Raw genomic sequence first — 15717 nt, forward strand, 5'->3', positions numbered from 1 at the left:
TCCCGAACTCAATCAGCGGACATGCGGACGCGAAATAATATATAGGGCCGCATTAGTCATACGGGCTTGCGGTCTATTGCCGACCTGTGGGGATGGTTGCGGACAATTGCCGCAGGAGGCGTCGGGCTTTAAGTCAATCATATTAGCGGATAGCGGGAATGGCTTCACGAAGACTTGTCGTGTGTAATTGATTGAGATTACCAAGTTACGGAGGGAATTTTTTCACGTTGAATCGGATTGAATATATAAAATGATCATAATTCCCAGATGTTCAAGGCACTTTTCACACAGCTCATCGTCTCATTACACAATAGCACTCATTTCTAAACAAGTCTCGACCGATTAACCATCCACCATGGCTGTAATTCGAAATGTCGCGGTTGCTGGTGTGAGTAAAGAGAATAGATTGCTATTTCGAAGACATAGTTTGAAAGCTAATTTGCATAGGCCTCTGGCAACATTGGATCATATGTTTTGAAGGCGCTCCTTCAGGCTAACTTTAATGTTACGGTTCTTACACGTTCTCAAAAGCCTGGAGCTTACGATTCCCAAATCACGGTAAAAGAGGTGGATTTTACCTCTGTGAGCTCTTTGACGTCAGCACTTCAAAATCAGGATGCTATGGTATCGACTGTTGGGAAAGCTGGCTTAGAAGCCCAAAAACTTCTAATCGATGCAGCAATTGCCGCTGGTGTTCAACGATTTATTCCTTCGGACTATGGAGTGTGCACGACTAGCCCCAAGGTCTCAGGCTATCCCTTCTATTCCACATTGGCAACCGTTCGGCAGTACCTCGAAGAAAAGGCAGCTACGGGTGCTTTGTCCTACACCATTGTAGCGATTGGAAGCTTTTTGGAGTACGTGTTGATGACTCCCGCAGTTGTCAACTTTAAAGAGCATTCGGTTACTTTAATGGACGAAGGCAATAATAGGATCAGCACTTCCCCCTTGGCGAGTATTGGGACGGCCGTTGCGGGAGTATTGAAGAATCCAGATGAGACCAAAAACCGGGTCGTCTACGTCTCGGCGACAATTTTGACACAGAAACAAATCTATGACATTGCAAAAGAAATCAAGCCGGAGATAACATGGACCGTTAGCAATATCAAAGCATCGGACATTCTCAAGCAAGGCCTCGATGCAGTCGCCTCTGGAGACGGCGGCTTCCAAGCTATTGGGAACGTATTAATCGGCACTGCCTTTGGAGGCGAGGAATATGGCTGCGCATATGACAACAATGATAATTCGCTCCTTGGTATTGAACCAATTACCGATGAGACACTCAAGAGTTTGATCGCTGCGCAACTCAACTAAGAGTGCTACATGCGACAGAACTTGAAGATGGACAATGCTATGAGTGGACATATACACTGAATATGCTATAGTGGTTTACTAGAGAAATAGATACTGTATACCAGTGCACTGTTCCACATGATAAGCATACTTGAGGCTTCTAAGCACTGAATAGAGAGAGTCTGAATAGAGTCCTCAAGCATTGGCCCCCAATATTAATCACCTAGTGTAAGCTCCATCCAGCCATAGTCATCTCTAGCGTGTTATGCCCTGCGCTATTCTAACTCTGTCCATGGGCTTGCAAGTGTGAAGCTCGATGATGTGGAGAGAGTTCGGCGAAAAAACGCCGGGCCCACTCGACCTGGCTGTCAGTGACATCGATCTCTCCCAGGAGTTGCCTGAAGTCTTCATTCTTTCATCGGATTTCATCACCGGCAGCTGCTCCGTTGCACTTTCACTTGTCAGACATACCAGATATGTGAAACTCATTCCCAGCCGCTCTCTCCACTTACAACAACCCTTCTATCTCCACACACATGGCGACCGCTAAGGCGTGTGTTCGCTGTCACGGTAAAAAGATCCGGGTAGGGAAAAGAAACCCGAAAGCCAGGATAAGGCAGTAGAATAAACATGGCATGAAAACTTACATAGCAATAGTGCTCTGGGTACCCGAGATGCCGAACCTGCGACAAAGCCGGGGTGAACTGCGAACCCTACACAAGGCACAGGAAGGGAGATAGCCTGGTGTATGTGCAATAGTTGTTCAAATTCCAGCTTACCATCGGAGAATCAGACGGTTAATTGATGGTAGTGAACTCAAATACTATCGACAGAGAACTATATGGCTTGAAGACGAAGTTTACAGGAATTTCCATCTCCAGTGTAAAGACGTGCCAACCGGGACACCTCTGCAACCAGCCCATGATGGCTTGGTCTCAGGCCCTGAGCAAGGTCTTACACGACAACCAAGCGGACCTCTTACTCCTTCGGACACACGCGACGACATACAAGATGCTCCAGCTGAAGCCGGCCATGCTGCAGATATTGGTATGCTAGCCCTAAATGCAACTGGAGAGATGCGATACCTTGGCCCTTCCAGTGGCGCCTTTTTCGCTGCGTATACAAGTGCGCTCGCGCGGTCGTGCATCACAACACAAAGCTCGCCGAATACTGTACCCAGCATGCAGCACGCAGATTCCGGTCGCGACACGGATACAGGCATCGTCAGCCCCATGTTACGACTCTCCTCTAGCGATGTTCATCTCTTTTCAGAATCGTACAAGATGTGGATACTGCCTGTATATCCCATTCTAACCTCCGATGATCTGGATATGATGGTATCAAGTCATAACGAAGGGCCTGACCTTGATAACTCGGAATATCGTCGACAACCTGAAACTGCCACAGATATGATGCTTTTTTATTTGGTGATGGCTCTTGGAGCCATCAATGCCGAAAACACCCTGAAACAAATGCGCGGGCAACCTGAGCAAGAGAAAATGTTTAGCATATCCTCTCCACGACCGTCACCCGTGTCGCTTTGTATGCGGGTTTTGCAACTAATGAATGAAAACTTTCAAAAGTTGCACCCCAGCGTCAGATTTATACAGATAATTGTTTTGATTTCGATCTACAGCTCTTATGGGTCTATTGGCTCGAGCCAGTGGCAGCTGGCTGGCCTTGCGATGAGGGTATGTACGGTCCCTTCTCTCAATGGGCTTTCTCCCATCTTTCTATCCAATTTTACACTTGGAGTAATCCACTCACAAAGTGTAATTAACTTCTACTGTAAGCTCTGTGTTACTAATGTGTGCACAAAGATGGCCGTTGAAACGGGGTTGCATTGTACACCCAAAACGAGGGACCAGTCATGTTCCGCCAAAGACGAAAGCAACCGATTATTCTGGACCATTTACGTTGTAGAAATTAGTCTTGCTTATAACCTTGGGCGGCCACCATCCATCGGTGAAGAACATATTGCTACTGAGCTCCCAAGGCCCACGAGCGAGAACCTTCTTAGCCTACATCACATCAAACATCGTCAGATCCAAAGCAGGGTCGTGGCTCAAATATATAGTGTGAATAATCGAAACAGAAATATGTCGACTGAACGAACTCAAATATTGATCTCAAATTTACAAGAAGAGCTAGATGAGTGGCTCATCAACATACCACTCAGTTCTCATACAGAAGGGCAACATCCCTATCCCTATAGGTATGAACAAATGTGTTGTTGACCATAGGCTTCATCTGCTAACATCAACCCTTGAAAGCTACTGGGAGCGCCTTTATCATGGCACAACATTCGTTCTACATAGACCGAGTCCACTCTGCCCAAATCCTCCCGCCCAGTCCCTGGAGCGATGCATTAGATCTGCGGGAAGCTATATCGACGATGTTCTAAAAGTACTGCGAGTTACCAACGTACCGCTTTCCTGGATGCTAGTCCAAGGAGTTTTGTTCGCGGGATTGACGATGCTAGTAACAGCCAGAACAGGGCTGCGACGACTTCTGTCACATGTTGGGGCGCCATTTCTGCTTGTCGACCTCCACTCATGGACTAGGAATTGCTCCATCTGTCTCGCTATAATGAACGAAAGACTACGGGAAGATTTAGTATCCAAGCTGGATTCTCAATTCGAGTTACTCGCAAATGATACGCTGAGAATAATCTCTGCCAGCATAACATCCCATACGATGAACGCTTCCACTCGCAGCCCAGCGTTTTCGACAAATCCTAATGTAGCGGAGAATACCTTGGGATCCGATCAAATTTTCACGGCTGATACATCAGACTTCAACTTGAACTTGGCGGAAGATTTGAACTATTTTGACATATTCAAAGAATTCATGGGTCAGGATCCTACGCAAACCTTTTGGGATATGTTTCCATATGAACTTAGTCTGGATGCTCCACCAGGCCAGTCAGTAACGGAGGAGGGATTACCATCCATCAACTCAACGGAATTGCTCACAAATGAGTTATTCAAGTAGATGGTAATTATATAAAATATCTTTATAGGAAATTTTCTAATTATTCACCAGTAGAATCAGAAGTGTAAGCTATTCGCCCACTGAACTATGCCGTCGCACGGAGCTTTCCTACAGCCTTCCGTATTGCCAATATGGCTTCATCGAGCAGCGGTAGCGTTAAAGGGTTACTCGTGTCGGAAGCTAAGGCCAAAGTCTTATATCCACTCTCATATCTTTCAGCATGGCTTTGAAAGTAGAGATAACTTGTGGCCATTCGCAAGCGATAGCGGCCGCCGATTAACCCATTATCGTCTTCCCCGAAAACGGATCCTGGGAGAGCCGCGACACCGCACTCTTCAATAAGCCAGTGCGATAACTGTTGACTAGTGAAAATACTAAGAGCCTCAAGCTGCTGCGTATAAGGGTGGAAAGACGGATACACATAAAAAGCACCCTTTGGCTCTGCAACCGCAAGACCGCACTCACGCAAGGCGTTATACAAGGCCAACGTGCATCGCTTGTGTAAGGCCACAACTTGACTGCGATACAAGTCCATCTCTGTGCTGGTGGCAAATGCAACAGCCGCGGCTTCTTGTGCCGGAGCGGAGGCGGCAGACCAGCATTCGGAAGCATAAGCTAATATTGCTGATTGCACCTTTTCTCCAAACTCGTTGTTGGGGAAAATCGCATACCCTACTCTCCATCCTCCAGCAGAATAAGTCTATAAAAGTGTTAGTCAAAAACCTTCCATATCAATTGCTTCATGAGAAGGAATATGTACCTTAGAAAGTCCGCCGGTTAAGATCTTCTGGCCGTCGTCGAATTGAGAAGCCGAGCAAGGGGTAGCGCCATGATTTTTTGAAAAGCTTATATCTGCGTAAATTTCATCACTGATGAGAGTGATATTATGGCGCCGACAAAAAGCAGTGATAATCTCAATGTCGTGTTGGCTAAAGGCCTGACCGGTCGGATTGGATGGACTGTTGATGAGCATAATTCGAGGGTTTCCACCTTCGCTTACACCTCTTTCAAATGCCGTTTCAAGAGAAGATTCTTTGTAACTCGTTAGCTAGATGAACTTCACATAACCCAGCTGTGGGAAGTAGCTTCAAACCTGTGATGGTATGGCGATCGACTTCATCCGTTTCAACCCAAAAGACTCTTTTACTCGCGTGAAGAATTTGTGGCTCATAACTAACCCACGACGGTCGTGGTAAAAGCACATCTCCTTGAAGAATATCGAAGAGTGCAAACAGTAATGGCTTCGATCCTGGAGCTACTACGACCTGGCGTGAATGAATCGTATGATTGAGACGACGAGATTGAAATTCAGCAACGGCCTGTTTGATGAGTTAACGTGAGAAAACAAGCGCTTCGCCGGTACCAATATATATACCTCTCTCAATTTCATCAGTCCCGCCACAGGGAGGTAGCTGGTGATATCGCTAGCTTGCCTGTGGGCCGTAATAACGCTCTGCTGGATGGGAAAGGTGGCTTCTCCAAATCCCAGATGGACAACTTTGTGGCCTTTGGCGGCTTGCCGATGAACAAGCTCATTGATTTCCAGAGTGGCGGAAAGGCGTAGTTGACTTGCCAAGGCAGTCAATACGCCGGAATCAGCATTATAGGAGCCCATTGTAGCTATCGGCTTGCTCGCAAAGATGAGAAACGATGTATCCCGAATGTCAAAATTATATATCGACGTAACAAACATGTCTGAAAATTACTTTATTATATATGCAAGTCTACGCTCTTATTGTTTACATCAGTTCGGCTGTAAAACGCCGAGAGCCAGCTGTGATTGTGGAGATGCCGGTGTGGCGGCGCCGGCCGACTTTCCCTCTGCCATGTATGTAGATCGGCTCCGTGCTGCATCTCAATCTATGTCCAGCCAATCAATGGTAACTATATAACATAGAATGCCTTAATTAGGATTCGAAAACAAGGCTGTGCATTTTAGCCGCTATTGTCCCAGTTTCGTGTCTTATTGGTGCCTCATCGCCTTTAGAACGATGGCATGTTGTCGGCCACAAATATAGAATGGCAGAACTATTGCAGCCCTTGATAAAACTTTCTCCAAGCGTACAACTTCAGAGAAGCAGCAATTTTATACATACGCAGCAAACGCTGATGGAGAGAGGGCTGCCTGACCAGCGATTGAGATGAAGAGCAGGCGGGTTGCATACCCGACGGTTTTAACCACAGCCAGGACGGGATAGGTTAAAAAGCGATAGCTAGGCACAGATATAACGACACTCTTGTCCCAATGATTCTTTTCAATTATACCATTCAAAGTTGCCATGCCAAAATTTCCAGCAGCATCTAAAGTATTGATCACAGCTATTCTTCAAACATGGTAGACCACCAGAGATAAGCATGGTTGCCACATCGGGTATTTGATACGAATCATGTAGCTATTGAAATGGAGCAAAGAGCAAGGATTACAGGACAAGATGCGTGGAGTACTGCAGATGTATTTTTTAAAAGCACCCATTCCCAATGGGGGTTTAACCAATATGCATGCGGGTATTCATGGGGGCCAGAATATCTTGGCTTTTGACCTAAATCTCACTAATCGTTCTTGGCTAAAGCACAGATACGAGCGTAATCAAGCCACCAATGCGATGCGTTGAAGCCAACTCTTGGCCCTGGGTTGGAGGCGACAAATGCGTCCTATGTCAAATATGAGAACGTCTTCGCTGTGACCGACGGGTTAATAGCTAATGCAATTCTTTGCACAATTTACAATGACAAGATAGAGAGATGTGATGGGAAAAGAGTCCAGACGGCGGCGGTCCCGGAGAGTCACATACAGGGAAGTGGATGGCCGAACAAAACGAGAAGTGTATTCCCACCCTAGAGTTATCAAGATGCAAGATAGATGAATCGTTGACATGCGGTGAATCGTATTGGATACCCATATGGAGCTTGTACCATACTCCGCAATGCACTGGTGATATTCATCTTCCACCAACAATTCACTGTTAGCCCTGTAAAGTTCAGCTGATGTGGTTTTCAAATGCCATCAACGATGACCCCCCACAAATGTCCGTTATTCAAACCACCATACTCAGTAGGATGCGTACCAACTACTTCATAAGTTCCTAAAGACGCGTGATTTACATGACTTCTACTGCTATCGAGATACTAGACTCACACAGCCAACGGAGACAATAGCACCACCAGCCAACCCTATTCCCCGAAGATTGCATGGTACTGACTGAAAATTGCAATTTTCCAGTGGCAAAGGGGCAAACGTGGTAGCACACTTGTTTGGAATAGCTGAATGGTGTAACAGCTACCCCTCTTGCCCTCGGATTGCGGGAGTTGAGAGGGCATGCTGTGAATCATTTCGCCTCACTCGCTTCGAGGCAAAGGACTTGGGACAGTACCAGGGGTAACACGCCAAGGAATGACATGATAAACCAAGAAATTGTGAGCGACGAATCTTGCCACGGCTATTCAATCTCTTCCATAGGCGTTGTCTGGGCCAAGATTGGTGGAGAAAGTTGAAGAAAGGCAGATTCCATGGTAGCATGTCCATAAACTGATTCTATTCCTACAGCAAATGCTCATAGATTTTCGACATACGCTTTTCATTTCATACATAATGACTCAATAGCTTTTGGATATGGTCTTGGATGCCAGCGTCTAAGCACGATCCATTGTTGGGTGGAGTTGTCAGTGTAGAGCGCATCTTTGCTGTTCGCCATGGTTAGCTTGCATTCCTCACCCTTTGACGGACCTTTCAAGCAAGTTATAAATAGGTAACCGCTTGATGGAAATTTTCATAGGTACATAGCGTAATCTTCCGAGCCTGAGCTTAATTGATGGGTAACACCATTCTTAGCGATGCTTCGGATGTTGGTGCAACCTCACAGGATTTCGACCAGGTTTCCTGCTTTGCGCCATAATCCAGAACAACTGATAGGCTGCGTCTCGACCCAACACGCATCGTGCCTAAGCCAATTTGAACGCAAATCTGCCGAATCCTACGGGCATGCGGCAATAATTGGGACCAATGTTCTCATCCTGGGAATCTAGCACATGGCTGACCTTGCCCTGGTCGTACGCTGAAGGATGGGACCTTTTGATGGCCTCGGATGCTGGAATACCAAAAGTCCTCCGCGGCCCGATAAGACCAATAGACAAACAGAGATCAGTGTTAGCCAGTGGATGCGATTACTCCCGTCAGATACAGTAGAAACAAGAAACTTGCCCAACGTGCTAGTCACTGGCATCGCAACATCCGTATTCTCCTGACCGTGGCAAGGTGGCAAGGGTGACCCCCAAACCAGTGTGGCAATTGCGGAGAGATGTAACCCAAGTTAGATGTGCTGCATTGTTAGCTTGGACCAGTCAGCCTGCTCATGTACAAAGACGAGATCTGGAGTGTCACTGGAAGCCTCAACAAGAGAAACAAAGATCGGGATGCCCGGTCTAGCGCATATGTTTTACCAGCTGGGAGCGGTCAGAGAATCATCATCCAACCAGAGGCCATGAAAAGTTACTGTTGACGTTCAAATAATCAACTTCCGATGTCAAGGCATATCTGTACCCGTCTATCTAAACGAGTCAGCCTGACATGTGAGATAAATTGTGAGACTCTCAAAGGGCCCTTACATGAAGGCAATATTCGTTCCGCAAACGCCGCTTTAGCGGCTCACCTGATGGTGCAACGAAAAGGTCCCGGGATACACTACTGGATTGGTTCTGCTCCCCTCTCCCCTCTCTGCCCAACGGCACACTGGCCATCAGATGATGCGCGAATATGTCCGTTGGATGTCTTGAATTCCCCGGGCGCGCAATTTACACGGAGACTCGATCACTCTGAGGTCTGCCGTCACATTGCGTTATCTAAGTGTCCTAGACCGTGGTCCAACAGACTTACATAACCTTATCTACCAAACTAGCCCCCGGGACCTTTCAAGCGTCTAACACGATTGCTAGCCAGAAGCGGAAAGTCCGTGCCATTTTGGTGTTTGTCTTCAAAAGTACCTGCCCAAACATGGGTAGTGTTGCTTGGGTAGCATTCTAGAGCACTTAGCCTGTTGATGGCACAAATTCTCACCCGCATTACACCACCGGCCTGGACCCCATAGCAATCCGAAAACATGGAACCATTGCTCCATGATACCTTGATATCACATATCGTGGTTGGCATGGCGAGAATGGAAAGTGATATAGAGGCGGGTGTTGCCAACGGCCTCGAGCCTGGTTTGGCGCGGCGTTTTGTCTTGAGTTCCTCAGGTGATTGTTCTTCTAAGCTTTGTGCTATCATCCACCATGACGGCCTCGATAGCAGACGACTCCGTTGTTGTGGAGGGCAGGACCCCTACCCACGAAATCAGTGATGAGAAGGTCGCTGTTAATGAGGTGTACTCTGAGAAGAAGGGTGCCTCGGACCCTGAGATCACCGTTGCTCCTCCTTTGGACAGCGACGACTACGATGAGAAGGACAATGCTAGTGATGATGTTATCATTATTACTGGTGCCGACGCAGCGGCTCATCTGATACCGCTGCGAGATGATGGCGAGCCCGCCTTGACGTTCCGAAGCATGTTCCTTGCTACATGTCTGTCGGCCTTTCAAGCTGTCATGAGTCAAATCTACCAGGTTCGTTCTGTTCAATTTCAAATTCTACCAGCAAGTCAAACACCAGCTGACCTTGAATCTAGTTCAAACCAACCGCGGCAACAATCTCCGGAACCTTCATCGTCCTCATCGCGTACTTCGTTGGTAATGCTTGGGCTGCGTTCCTCCCTCGTGGTGACAAACTCAGGGCTCGATGGACAGCCAAGGGTGGCCAGGGAAAGCCTCCTTTGTGGATCACCATCGCTACCTTCATCAACCCTGGGCCATGGAATCTTAAGGAGCACGCTGTGTGTTCCATCACAGCCACCTCCGCTTCCAACGCTGCTGCCAGTATCACCGTCTTCACTGCCCAGGATCTCTTCTACAACCTGCCTTTGAGCGCCTCCACCGTCGTCTTGAGCACCATCTCCATTGGACTCTTTGGCTATGGTATCTGCGGTGTGTTGCGTCCGATTGCCGTATGGCACGTCGAAGCAGTCTACTGGAGCACTCTTCCCACGGTCAAAACCCTCCAAGGACTTCATTGGCAAACTGTGAAGGGTTCCAAGCCTCTCCGATTCTTCTGGTACAGCTTTGTCGGCATGTTCATTTACGAGTTCTTCCCTGCGTACATTTTCCCGTTCCTGAACTCCATCTCTATCCCCTGCTTGGCCGCCATGCACGCCACGGGATCAAAGGCTGCTATCCTCACCAACCTGTTCGGTGGTGCAACCAACAACGAAGGATTGGGACTTTTTAGCTTCTCGTTCGATTGGCAATACGTAAGGCAATCATAATTCCGAGAGCAACTGTAAACTTGAGCTGACACTGGCTAGATTACTTCTTTCAACACCTCTCTTCCTCTTACACTGCAAGCCCATGCTGCTGCTGGATTCATTGTTTGCTACGCGGTGGTGCTCGCCATCTATTATACCAATTCATGGAGCGCTAAATCCCAGCCATTTATGTCGACGCAGCTTCGATCCGAGAACGGTACCAAGTACCCTGTTTCAGAGGTGTTTGTTGGCGGTGTGCTCGATGAGAGTGCTTTGCAGAAGTATGGTATTCCTAAGCTGACTGGCAGCTTCGCATATGCCATGTTCATGGCCAACGCTGCTGTAAGTATCCCTCTTCGATGATACTTCATTGTATCATCGTCCTGCATCTCTTCTACGACTTCAACTAAAACTTGTATAGATTGGTGCCTTGGTTGCCCATTGCTTCCTGTTTTGGGGTGGAGATGTTAAGAAGGCATACAAAAGTTCGAGGGAAGGTCGATATGATGACCGACATCACGCACATATGGCTGAGCACTACAAAGAGGCACCGTGGTGGTGGTACATTGCTGTCCTCGTTTTCAGCTTTGTTCTCGGTCTTGTTGTCGTTATCAAGGAGAACATCACCCTTCCTGCTTGGGCCTACGTTGTCGCCCTCATTGTCGGCATCTTTATCGCACCCTTGGTAAATAGTTCCATTCTAGCGCTTTCAAATATTGTGGTCTCTAACATTGATAACAGAGTACCATTCTATACTCTCGCTATGGTAACGGTATTGCCACCAACAACCTGTCCAAGATGTTGGCTGGTTTGATGCTTCCTGGTCGCCCCGTCGGCAACATGTACTTTGCTGCTTGGTCTCACAACGTTATCTCCAACTGTGTCAACTTGTGCAATGACCTGAAGATGGGCGAATACCGTATGTCACAAGTCTCCAGACAATTTAAGCAACAAATCACTGACTTCTTCTCTTAGTTAAAATCCCACCCCGTGTCATGTTCCTCACTCAAATCTACGGCACCATTCTTGGTGGTTTCGTCAACTATGGTGTCATGATTTCCATCGTCAACAGCAACCGCGAACTTCTCATTGACAGCAACGGTAACGCTTCATGGAGTGGTGCAACTATCCAGTCATACAACACCAACGCTACTTCCTGGGCCCTGGCAAAGTATCTCTACAAGACTGGCGCAGAGTACGAGATGGTGCCCATCGGATTGGCTATTGGTGCTGGAGCCGTTGCTCTCCACCGCATCTTCGTTTACGTAAGTACACACTTTTCATATTATTCGCCATCTTGGTCTTACAAGACGCTAATCACAATCTCGATAGTTCGTTCCCAAGATCCGAGGCTTCGATATCAAAAACGATATCAACCTCCCCCAGTTCATCCAATACGCTGGCTACATCCCATACAACCAGTCTCAAACCTGCGTTATCTGGAGCCAGCTTGCTGCTGGATTCTTCACGCAGTTTTATCTCCGAAACTACAAGCCTCGCATTTTCAGGGATTACTCGTACTTGGTCACTGGTGCCTTTGATGGTGCCAGTCTCACAGTGCTTTTCATCCTTTCTTTTGCAGTCTTTGGGGCTGGTGGCCCTGCGGTTCCCTTCCCTTCATGGTGGGGTAACCATGTTGACGGCTTCTATGACTTCTGCCCTGTGGCCGAGTAGAGCGCAACAATCGTGGACACTATTAATCTCATCCATAATGGATTTGCTATCGATGCTCCAAAGGTTGAAAACTTTGATCTTTTTGACTTGAGTTATCTCTCCACCACTTTTCTGGAAGGACGTGGCTCAAGGATAAAACACCTACACTAGCTAGATACGCATTTCGGGCTATGATTTAGAGCTCTGGTAGCAGTAAATATTTACGAATAATTAATGAAAGAAAGTTTATACCCCTGATTAATGTCCGCTCTTTTGTCATGTGTATTACAGCATTATTCTGGAGCATTATTGCCAGAGCATTCATTAGTTAAAGATGTAGGGACCTATGTGTACATAAGGTAGTCAGCTTCAACGCTACTCTACTTCTAAATAGAAACGGCCTTAGTCTCGATGCATTTTCAATATTGAATCTCAAATGGAATTACATACTGAATCCATCTTAACTCGATGGATTCCCTGCCGTGTTCCGCTGTCACTGAAACGATACCCGGCCCGGGTAGCGGTTGGGCGCCCAACTTATACGCACTCCACCAGACGACAAAGAGCCCTCCATGGCGCGCATCACGCCATAGCGGCTACCATTCAATAGTTGGCCTTCCGTACTCCATACTTCAGAGCGGGAAAGAGAATGCGAGCGCGACAATTTTATTTTACAAAAACAAAATTGTCATCTTTGGTGTTCCGTGTACATGCCAAATGGATGTCGCCATTTTACCAAGACGTTCTAGAGCGTCAATATTGTAACCGAAGATTTCGGGGTAAAGGAAATGTTACTGATAGCTAAAAGCTCACCAGTTTTCTCATTCTGTTTGTAATCACTAATCGTACAAAGTATAGCCCAAAGGATTCCTCAAAGGCCTCTGGCACTACTCTTAATGCTCACAGAAGTTCCAATTCGCTATATGGAGCTGCTCTTCCGTACTGTCCTGTTTCATTGATCTCTCATCCATCAGATCAAGGCGAATGCTCTTCGCTTCATCCAAGTCGAAAGGCAGCCCAGTTGCCTCATCAAGGATGAGTTTTGTCAACTCGTTGGGCAGTCGTGCGGCCAGAGCCTCTTCAACGAGGGTTTCCTTAGCCCACCAGTGACGCTGTTGAGGTGGCACATTGGCTGTGGAAAGAACCGGAATGGCTGGATCAACCAGGAAAAGGGCGAGTATTTTGCGGTGGCCTGGTCGCGTCGGGTCCTTGAGACGGAACGGCGATACACGATGTTGAAGGAGATTTGGAAAGAAAACGGCACGAGTGTCGGCGTCTCCCGTGGAGGGACTGTTTGTAGTCAAAACACCGCCAACATACTGCAACGTATCACGGTTAGTGTTTGGGATGGCGAATGTTCTTTCGATTGGAAAATGTTGGCTTTGCTCATAATTGAGGTTGACGACCAATTCTTCGCGATCAGCCGGTGTGCGGAAATCCAAATGGCAGTCGGTGATGTTTTCTGAGTCGTAGTAAAAAAGCGCAGTCGCGCATATACGCTCATTCAACATGCCCTCAGTATGCCACGAGCCGCCTTCGAACTCGGTAGGATCATTGTCAACGTATATGCTACGATAGTCAGGGAGGTCCAGAGACAAAGGTCGACCCTGACTGGATGAGGAGTCAGAGTCCGATGGAGAATCCTCCGAAGAACTCGGCTTATAGGAAGAACCGTCCAAGTCCGGATCATTCCCGCTACCATTGGCAGCAGAGGTATACCAGTCAGCAAGCTCTTGAGATGCCTCAAATTTGAAATCTGGATCCTCAGGTGTAAGGTGGACATTGGCAAGCTTGACGATCACTTGGATACGAGATGCGCCATTGAAGAAGCCGCTCGATTTGACATCCGATGGCTTCAGTCGAAAGTAATTTTCGCTTGTAGGAACTGGTTCCGGTAAATCCAACTTGTGAGTCTCGACTAGCCATGCCATGTCACGCTTGAATCGTTCAGAAGAACGATACTCTTCTGTGTAGGGTTCATTTTCATCGCGTTGCGGCTCGCCCTCGTCAAGCGGCCGGTTCCACGGCTCGCACGCATACCTTTGATTGCAAATTTCGCTAGTTGTACATTTCGATCGAGCGTTTTTCGTTTTGAGCCGTTGAATCTCAAATTCTGTCGGCCATCGGTAGATGACATCCCAAGCTGGCAGGGCTTTCTCGATGAAGCGTTCGATGATGGGGTATAAATTCGCGTGCTCCACTGGGTGTAAGTTGTTTATATAGCTGTCAATCTTTGCAGCCTGACCATCTAGCACAACGTCACATGGAAGCCACTGATACTTATATGAGAGAGAAGGAACCGGGTTCTCCAAGGGGCTTGACCAATCGCTCCCCGGGCCAGCAATCTCAATTGGCTTTGGTGCCGGAAGAACCGTGCCAACACCACAGTGGTTCAATGCATTCTCAAGATTGATTCGCTTATCGAGCAATACGGGAGTGCGGCCGTATATGAATGGCCATAGTGATGGGTGGACAAGATCAAGGACTTTATGGGTACTGCCCGGATGCCAGTCTTTTTCTTCATCTGGGACGTTCTCAAGGACCGCAGCTGCTGTGCGGAGGGCATCCCGCAAGCTTTCAGGGACAAGTGTGTCAGATTTTATGACACAGGATGAGTAGTCGAAAATGGGAATGAGCCCTGTCTTCTTGAACAAGTCCGCTTTGTTCCGTAGCTCATCAATGCACTGGCATTTACTGATCAATTGGACGACCTTCCATGGGAATCAGATACAGACTTACCGCATCTGCCATAGCAGGTGTGAAGTCCGCGTAAGTGCGGTATTCTTCCCAGTTCATCTGTAAAGCCTCTTGCTTCCACTTATTGGCGATATCGGCATCAAATACCTTTTCCCACCACTGAGGTTTGTTTGTCACCTCTTCTATAAATTTCAGCATACACACTTCGCGTATGAGAAGTGTTGCGGCTTTCCAATCATAGTCGTGAACTCCAATTAGAACGGGGAAACGCGCTTTTTCGGGCGGCATGTGCCCCAATGGGAGTCCAAAGCCAGGAACTTTGAGATATGATAATGCCTACAATCATTGACATGGCGTGATGGTTAGCTACGGATCGTGGGTATTGTGCATGAAAAATACTCGCATAACGATGGAGAAATGGATGAAAACACCTTATTACGTTCTTCAACCGCCTTATTGGCATCTTCAATAGCTTCGTCAATGAGCGGGCCAAGAATCACGTCGAGAGAGTCTTCGGACACATTCTCGATTTGTTGAGAGGTCTGAAACCATCTTTGAGCGTCCCAAATACGGGGTTTGCAGTCTTTGGACTGAATCCAGTCTTTGAAAGCCTTGATCTGTTGATCCGTTGGCACAAACTCAGGAGGATCCATGCTTACAACTGTTCGGGACGTGTTCCTAGAGAGAGAGTTGTTAGGCACTGCGTGTCTCTAGAAAATATCGCAAGTAGCGAAGAGTTTAAGGGCGTGAA

General features: G+C 47.4%; 5 protein-coding genes across 5 annotated transcripts; 3 read left to right on the plus strand and 2 right to left on the minus strand.

Moving 5' to 3' along the window:
- Positions 1–148: 148 nt before the first annotated feature.
- On the plus strand, positions 149–1314 carry V8C40DRAFT_280767 (aromatic alcohol reductase; the record flags this gene model as incomplete). Its single annotated transcript, XM_083221454.1, has 2 exons — positions 149–388; positions 448–1314. Exons 1-2 carry the CDS (start codon positions 356–358, stop codon positions 1312–1314), a joined length of 900 nt encoding a protein of 299 aa, XP_083071281.1. The 5' UTR covers positions 149–355.
- A 782-nt stretch (positions 1315–2096) lies between these two features.
- On the plus strand, positions 2097–4354 carry V8C40DRAFT_54274 (fungal specific transcription factor domain-containing protein). The gene is made up of 4 exons (XM_083223105.1): positions 2097–2984; positions 3114–3508; positions 3567–4290; positions 4339–4354. The coding sequence occupies exons 1-3, from the start codon at positions 2343–2345 to the stop codon at positions 4285–4287; spliced, it is 1758 nt and encodes a 585-aa protein (XP_083071282.1). The 5' UTR covers positions 2097–2342; the 3' UTR covers positions 4288–4290; positions 4339–4354.
- Positions 4291–5962, minus strand: V8C40DRAFT_250385 (pyridoxal phosphate-dependent aminotransferase). The gene is made up of 4 exons (XM_083216965.1): positions 5663–5962; positions 5381–5606; positions 5048–5319; positions 4291–4987 (listed from the first exon to the last, which is right to left on the minus strand). The coding sequence occupies exons 1-4, from the start codon at positions 5900–5902 to the stop codon at positions 4373–4375; spliced, it is 1353 nt and encodes a 450-aa protein (XP_083071283.1). The 5' UTR covers positions 5903–5962; the 3' UTR covers positions 4291–4372.
- Positions 5963–9445: 3483 nt separating this feature from the next.
- On the plus strand, positions 9446–12684 carry V8C40DRAFT_250396 (OPT oligopeptide transporter protein-domain-containing protein). The gene is made up of 7 exons (XM_083216966.1): positions 9446–9882; positions 9945–10622; positions 10677–10958; positions 11038–11301; positions 11358–11535; positions 11592–11881; positions 11949–12684. Exons 1-7 carry the CDS (start codon positions 9553–9555, stop codon positions 12288–12290), a joined length of 2364 nt encoding a protein of 787 aa, XP_083071284.1. The 5' UTR covers positions 9446–9552; the 3' UTR covers positions 12291–12684.
- An 86-nt stretch (positions 12685–12770) lies between these two features.
- On the minus strand, positions 12771–15676 carry V8C40DRAFT_250399 (DUF4246 domain-containing protein). The gene is made up of 3 exons (XM_083216967.1): positions 15398–15676; positions 15009–15302; positions 12771–14953 (listed from the first exon to the last, which is right to left on the minus strand). The coding sequence occupies exons 1-3, from the start codon at positions 15617–15619 to the stop codon at positions 13163–13165; spliced, it is 2307 nt and encodes a 768-aa protein (XP_083071285.1). The 5' UTR covers positions 15620–15676; the 3' UTR covers positions 12771–13162.
- Between the last annotated feature and the right edge of the window lie 41 nt (positions 15677–15717).

Source organism: Trichoderma camerunense, assembly GCF_050948025.1.
Source record: "Trichoderma camerunense strain CBS 138272 chromosome Unknown V8C40scaffold_13, whole genome shotgun sequence".
In the NCBI taxonomy this organism is placed as follows: Eukaryota; Fungi; Ascomycota; class Sordariomycetes; order Hypocreales; family Hypocreaceae; genus Trichoderma; species Trichoderma camerunense.